Here is a 7,421-nt window from a genome sequence, read left to right as displayed (position 1 = left end):
CAGGAATGGACAATCCATTATTCTTTATTTTAATCGTATGCCCTGGAACTTCATGTCTTTCGGCATTAGCACCATGGTCTCTCCGCCCTTGTCCTCCCCCACAAACACATTGATTTTTATTACTTATTTAAATTATGTGTCAGTCGGGGTCCTAGCACAGAACATTTGGTATCTCAAACTGGGTAAATTAGGGAGGGGTAATAGAAGGAGTGTTTGTAGAGAGCTGTGTGGGAGAGCCAACTGACAGGTGCTATGACTTCTATCAAAGGAATAAATACCCTAATCTCAGCCTTCTTCCTTCTGATTTCTTCCCTGTGTCCCACTGGCCAGATCCTCCCTGAAGCCAGAGGTCAAGGGAGCCTGTTGATGAGGTCCACAACATGTTAGCCCTCTCGGTCACGAGCAGATAGCAGTAGGAGGATGAATCTGGAGGAGCAAGAGGAGGATGTCTAGCACAACTGCACTGTCTGTCTCCTGCTCAAGAAGCCAAGCCCAGCATCATAGTATATACAAAGCCATCTCCAGTCTGGAGCCACAGTGCCCTTCCACTTCATCTCCCACCATTCTTAACCCTGGGACCGTGCTCCACTCAAGACACAGGACAGTGCCCCTGCCCAAGCATCCTCCTTTGTACCCGTTTGCCCACTTTGCGCTTCCTCCTCTGCCTCAATCACCCTCTCCCCCTCTCCTCTTGAAGAATTTCTACCCATCTTCCCAGGTGAGGCTCAAATATCTCTTTTAAAACCTCCCCTGATCTTATCCTCTTCACACAGGCTGCATTACCTCCATCTCCATAATACTGAAGCGCACATGAAGCACATGAGCTTTTATTCGGGGCTGGATTCGTGTCCTTTTTCCCGCCTCTCATGGTTAACTAATAACAACCACGATTATAATTTTCCGAGTACCTATCATGTGGCAGACCCAGGCACTTTAACTCATTTTCTCAATTCATTCTTTGGTCCAGGAAGCAGACACTTCGTTTTTATCCAGTGTACCCGCGTAAAAACTGGTTTTCAGAGAGATTGGTCAGTTTGCATAATGTTGCTCAGCTAGTACCCCGTAGAGCAGTGGTCCCCTAAGCTGCTAAACTGGGATTCAAACTCATTTCCTTCCAATACCCACACTGAAAGTTAAAACTGAAAGTGACCACAGGAATTTAAGAAACAAAACAAATGATTAAGGGAGAAAAAACAGAGAGAGGCAAACCAAGAAAGAGACTCTTAATGTAGAGAGCAAAACCGATGGTTACCAGAGGGGAGGTGGATGGCAGGGGTTAAACATGTGTTGGGGATTAAGGAAGGCATTTGTGTGGAGGACCAGATGTTGTAAACAGGTGTTGATTCACCACATCCTACACCTGAAACTAGTATCACACTGAAGGTTAACTAACTGAATTTAAATAAAACTTAAAAAAAGGAAAGAGAAAAAGTAACCATAGTGAATACTACCTCTTTGCTTTGCATCTCCAGAGCCAAGACAGCTCTGGATAATGCATAATTAGAGTCCAAGATATGTTTTTGAGTAAACAAGCAGAAGCATAACATACTGACAAATTTCTTGACTATGTGCCTGTTTTCTCCTGGTATAAGAGGGCAGATGGCCATGACTTTCTCTAGTCTTATTTCTAGGCTAATAGTTTATAGCGAGGTCCGAATTTGTTGGTAAAACTAAACTTTGTCTTGACTGTATTTATTGGTTGCCTTTTCCAAACAGAATCATTAGCAAACAGAATCCCTTAGAAGAGTAAGGTATTGGCCTTGCTCTGAGAGTACTGAGTTTTAGAAAAATTTCCTAAGGAAAATAAATTCCCAAAGACTGGAAGGGTGGTGTGTCAGGAGTTTCTAAGCAACACGTCCTTGTGTTTTTACATATGAACTGTGAGAGTAGAGAGCTGAGGGAGAATATTTTAAAAATTGATCCTGTTATAACAGTAACAGCCACCATAGAAAGGGTGCTTTGTGGCCAGCCTGTGTTTTATACACATTATTCTTAATTTTTTTAACAGCCCTAAAAGGTAGGTCTTACTATCCCCATTTTACAGGACAGGAAACTGAGTTTCAGTGAGTCTAAGTTACTTGTTCAAGGCCTCTCAAAATTCATGCCTAAATCTCCCCGGGCTTTACTCTGACTCTCTGAAAGGAAGAACTTAAATACCACCAACTATAACAGAAGCAACATTATCATGAGGGGAATCCCCTAGAAACATGGAAATTCTATGGCAAATCAAAGTAATTCTAACCATCAAATATAATTATAAAACACAAGGTCTCAGAATCCTAAAATGACATTATTCTTCACATAATTACCTCATCCGAACTTCCCTTTTACATTTTTGTAAAGTCAATTAGGTAAGAGCAGTATTATAATCTCGTTTGTAGATGAAGAAACAGAAGCTCAGAGAAACGAAGCAGCAGCCAGCCGTGGGATTGGAACCCGGATTTTTGTTTTTGAATTTAGTAAACGTCAGTGCAAAAGTCTTGCTATTGTGACTTTTTTTGAACGTAGAAAGCTGAAAGTCTGTGCATTACTGAACTGCTTGTTTTAAAGAATTGGCTCATGCCCACTCCCTCATCCTCATCTGCCCCTCTTCCTGTCACCTTTTTTCTTACTATTTTCATTTGTTCCACAAATATTGTGACAAGAATAAAGAAAATAATTAGAAGAAACTTCATTCATCATTCTTGTACCACAACATATCAATTATTTTTAGGTTTCTATTATTGCCATCCAGCCCCTGTCCAAATATTACCCAAAAAGCGTGCGTGTGTGCGCACACACACACACACACACACACAAAGATTTAAACTCCCCTAGGAAGTTATTTGAAACTTGGTGGTGGCCAAAAGTTGGTAGTCACAAGCACGTGATTCACAGAATCCAGACGGACCCTCCTGTGGCTTCGTCTGTGAAGATGTAAATCTTCATAGCTACCCAGCCAACTAGAAAAAAGAGAGCAATGAGGAAAAGCCTGACTGAAGTTAGCGGTCACTTATCTAAAGATTTGTACGAGAGCCACCACCACCATGTCCAAACGCTGAATGTGACAATTACTCCTCAACAGGAAGCAGTGCCTGGTTCTCTAAGTGAAACTTTCCTGGTCCTTTGAATATTATCTTAATCAGAGCGATATTGACCAAAATGTTAACAGTCGTTATCTCTGGAGGGTAAGATTACAACTGATGCTTATTTTTTTCTTGAGTCTTACTTACATTGTCTGAGTTTTCTGCAAAGAGCATGTAATATGTTTGTCAAAAGATTAAGATCAATAATAGTGATGCTGAATAGGACGTGAAGTTGATCATTAAAAAAAAAAACTATAAAAATTAGAGTCATGGGAACAGATCATGGAGTCCCCACTGCTGGAGGGACAAACAGCCCCTTCTTCAGATCGGAGACCCTGGAACCCAGGCAGGAAGTACAATTTCTAGCTCAGTTCCTTTCTAATATAATATCTGCTAACAAGTTTCTGTTTACTCCTCTCCCCCCTCCCTTATCTCGGAGAGATAGTTCCTAAACATTTGTCAATATAGAAGATTCGATTCTGAAAAACATGTTATAGATTTTCTGTAGCAATGGTCCAATATAATTTAGTAGACAATAACACCCGTAGAAATGTGTGGGCACTTTGCTGTCAAGTCCTGTAGTGTTTTAATAAAGGAACGTGTCGTTTTTCTTCAGCTAAATTTCAGTTAGAAATAATATTAGGTGAGTTCTCATTGCCCTTCATTCCATAGCCTTTCTGCAATTTGGATGCCTTAATGATTTCATGCAAAATTCACTGTCTGAAGAGTCTTGGTGGCTTCTGTCTGATCTTGGTTTTTGCTTTTGATGCGGATTACTTATGTGCATCCATCATGGTAAAAACAGCAGAGTTTGGGCAAACACTGCTCTCTCAGACCCCCGCTCCCTTTCAGGCCTGGAGATCCTTCATCTAACCCAGTTCCATTCTTGTGCCTCTTCCCGCTGGCTTCCCCAGTGCCATTTTTATTAAAGCCCCAGCTCATCCCACATTCAGCCGCATGACTTCTTACAGGCTTCAGAATAAATCACCACATTGCTCCGATCTTGGCTTCTCTGCCCTCAGCTTTCAATTAAATTTAGAATTGACTTTAAAGGTACAACCTCAATGTACATGGTTGAAAATGACCTTGTTTCCCCTTTCCCACCACCTGCGACTTCCTGCGCGGGGCTCTTATACTCCAGCTCCTGGTTCAAAAAGTAGAAACAGGAATTTGCTACATGCTCCTGTGGCAAACTATAAGTCTCAAGCTGTTTAAAGTCTTTAAAGTCCCATCCAAAAGGTAAAGTACACTCTGCAGAGAGAAATCTGGGGGCCTGAATCTCTGGCTGCCTGTGTTCAGGAAGAGACACAGAAGGAGAGGAAGAAGAAGAAGAAGAAGAAGAAGAGAAGGAAGAAAAAAAAAAAAAAAACCTTTGAGCTAAACAATTTGTCTCATTTCTACGGTTTGCATTCAAGATGAGTGGTCTACTTAAAATATGCATCATTATTAAAGTAATTATATTAAGTTAATATAAATGATCTATGACAATATTACAAGGACGCCAAAGCAGACTTTAACATCAAAACTGACTTTCATCTTTTGTCTTGTCATTTCGCTTTCCACTCTTAGCAAGGAATAGAGCATACAAGCAGCAGGTTTGGGCTATTTAGAATCGGGCATGCTACTGCCAATTTCTCCCTCCCCGCTTTGGAAGACTTTACCAATCAGAAGGACTGAACTGGAAAACCTGTCTTACTCTGTTCAAAACCCCCGTTAATATTTTAAGGTTCTTACTTGTATCTAAGAGCAATGAGGTCCCTCCCAGCCTGTGAAAGAAAAAGGAAAGAATGATTTGATTGCCTAAAGCAGGATAAAACAAGTCTGGTATGTGAAAAGGATGTATAAATTGAAAGTGCTCTACAAGTATAACAGGGCAATGTATTAACTTGACCATGAATTAGTTACTGAGTATCAACTATGCATCAGGTTCCAAGGAAGCTGTACAGTGCTTACGAGCTTGAGCCTTGGTTTTCTTGCCTCTAAAATGGGAACAGAGAGACTTTATTTTAGGGTGTGTGAGAATTAAGTGAAAGAATTAATGTAATTCACTTAAAATGAGTTCTTGGCACACAATACATACTGAGTGAATAGCTTTATATGAAAATATGAAAGGAAAATTCCCCAAAGCTAAGGGATTTACACCCTAATGAATTATTATTCTAAAACCCCTGCCTTTTGCCTCTGACCCTAAAATTTGAAAAGCTTCAAAGATTTAGCTATGCAAATCTCAGATCAAAATACTTGCCTATTGATTGCCCTTTACAAAGATTTACCGAGGACATGTGCATGCTTTACCAAATAAAGAAGAAAGAGAAAAGGAATTAATACATGTTACCTCATTGAATGTATCTTGGTGATTTTGCATCTTTTTTCCCCGTTGCCTTATTAAAACCTAATTTAGTAGACAGACATGAATAGTCTCATGTCCTAGATGGGGATACTGAAGCTCAAGGAGAACCAATAACCACTCCGTGGTCACAGAGCTAGGAAGTGGAAAGGATGGGATTTAAAACATGGTATGTTTTTCAGAGCCCATGTTCTTGTCCAGCCTCACCACTGCCCCCTGCACCCAGTTAGGTCTCATGGAGAGATCTCAAATCCTCATCTGAAAACACAAGGGTTACCTGGGATCTTCTTCAAGTAAAGGGGACATTTTTGAAAAGAAAAGTGTCCCAATAATTAATTTCTTGCTCAATCTTCTGCATATCAGTCTAATAGTGGAGTCCTTCCTTTCCATTTAGACTCTTCTAGGGAGAACCTTCCTTTTTCAGTTCTAAAAGATTACTGTTGACAGGGACATTTTTGAGGACTTGAATTCTCCTTTCTTTCTTTTAGTAGCACTTATGCTTTTCTGAGGAAACACAGAAATTTAAAACTGTGAATCAAAAAGTTAGGAAAGAAAGTTCCACCATTCAGACCTTGTTTTGAAAGACTATAGCCATCTCCTGTATTAACTGATCTTTCTCTACCAGCTCCACATCTTACAGCCTTCCCCAAACCCCACTCTTCCTAAGTGAACCTTTCCTGTTGCTAGTTCAGCCTCCCTCCCTGGACTGCAGGAAGGATGGTGATAGCCTCTGTAAGTCCAACCCAGGAGTCCTAGTGCCTATGGAGGCTAAAGACTTCTTCACTGGGCAGATGTAAATGGACAGTACCTTAGAATATCAATGGCACTAAGGCATTGGGTTGTCTTCCATGCCTACCCCTGACTAGAGTTAGGTAGACCACAATTGGCCCAAACCAGCTGATTAAAATTAAGTCACTCCACAAATGGCCCTAGATAGATGGAAATTTTTCATTCTTTCCTGCCCTCGATTCTCTTTTCTTTCCTTTTGTCTTTTTTTTTTTTTTTTTTTTTTTTAGTTTCTAGAAATAATTGTTCTTTTTCTACTGCCTAAAATGAAGGTACCCCACAGTTCATCTCACCTGGCAGTAGCCTCAACAGCTCCTCACCCTTTCTGTATAGCCTTTGTTTTTTTAAGTAGGTTCCACACCCAGTGGAGGCCAACGTGGAACCTGAGTCCACAACCTTTAGATCAAGACCCGAGCTGAGATCAAGAGTTGGAGGCTTAACCAACTGAGCTACCCAGGCACCATCCCCCCACTGACTTTTTTTTTTTTTAAATAAAACTGTACAAAACATTTAATATATTGCTCTTTTGGGGTTATTTGATGTATTCGCAGAGTATTATAGCTGAACCATTAATCTTGTTGCTTCATCAACATTAACTGGCTCATTTTCATGACTGAAAGTCATCCTGAGGAATCAGCTGTTTCTGTAGAGGTTCTGTAGAGGTTCAAGGGAAAGGCCTTTTGAGAAATGTGGAAGTCCCTTTGTGTATCGGTAAAAGCTTTATTCACTCTGTTAACTTTTTCATCACTTACAGTGTTTATCTTCTTAAGATTAGTGATAACTGGTTTTGCTTTGTTTTTAGTCTTAAAATTTTTTTGGCTGGCTATATGAAATACATTCCTGGACTTCTGCCCTCTTAGTTTGTTCTTGGCCATTGTCTTGGATAACCTTCCTGCAGCAACACAAGCTCCAGGTGAAGTCATTTCCCTTTATAGAGACTTTCAAGTTCAAAGATGAAAAAGGGTGAAAATAGCCTGTTAAGCTAACAGAGAGAAATTTACAGTTATTTATCACTCCAACAGTTGTTTGTGTTTATGTATGCTTTAATATTCCCAACCTCGGAAATTGAACCCACCATTCATTCACTAGGGCAGTATTTTAATTGGCCAAATATATTTACAGTAAAGTTGTAATTCCTTTTATGTGTATTTCATTCCCATTTCAAAGCACTTTTGCTAGATTTATATTATAGCACCCATTTTACAGATCAGGAAACTTGACTC

General features: G+C 40.1%; 1 protein-coding gene across 1 annotated transcript; it reads right to left on the bottom strand.

Annotated features, from left to right (window-relative positions):
- Positions 1-6,753: 6,753 nt before the first annotated feature.
- Positions 6,754-7,081, bottom strand: LOC125081931 (ribosomal biogenesis factor-like). Its single transcript, XM_047696912.1, has 2 exons — positions 6,936-7,081; positions 6,754-6,798 (listed from the first exon to the last, which is right to left on the bottom strand). The coding sequence occupies exons 1-2, from the start codon at positions 7,071-7,073 to the stop codon at positions 6,754-6,756; spliced, it is 183 nt and encodes a 60-aa protein (XP_047552868.1). The 5' UTR covers positions 7,074-7,081.
- Between the last annotated feature and the right edge of the window lie 340 nt (positions 7,082-7,421).

Source organism: Lutra lutra, chromosome 1 (genome assembly GCF_902655055.1).
Source record: "Lutra lutra chromosome 1, mLutLut1.2, whole genome shotgun sequence".
NCBI classification, from domain to species: Eukaryota; Metazoa; Chordata; class Mammalia; order Carnivora; family Mustelidae; genus Lutra; species Lutra lutra.
This window is presented reverse-complemented; position numbering and strand designations above follow the sequence as displayed.

Excerpts from the sequence above, each read along its gene's own strand:
- LOC125081931 (XM_047696912.1), bottom strand. The coding sequence starts at position 7,073 with ATGGCCAAGAACAAACTAAGAGGGCAGAAGTCCAGGAATGTATTTCAT. Across the intron at positions 6,799-6,935 it reads ACACTGTAAGTGATGAAAAA|CCAGTTAATGTTGATGAAGC; the intron begins GTTAACAGAGTG and ends CATGAAAATGAG.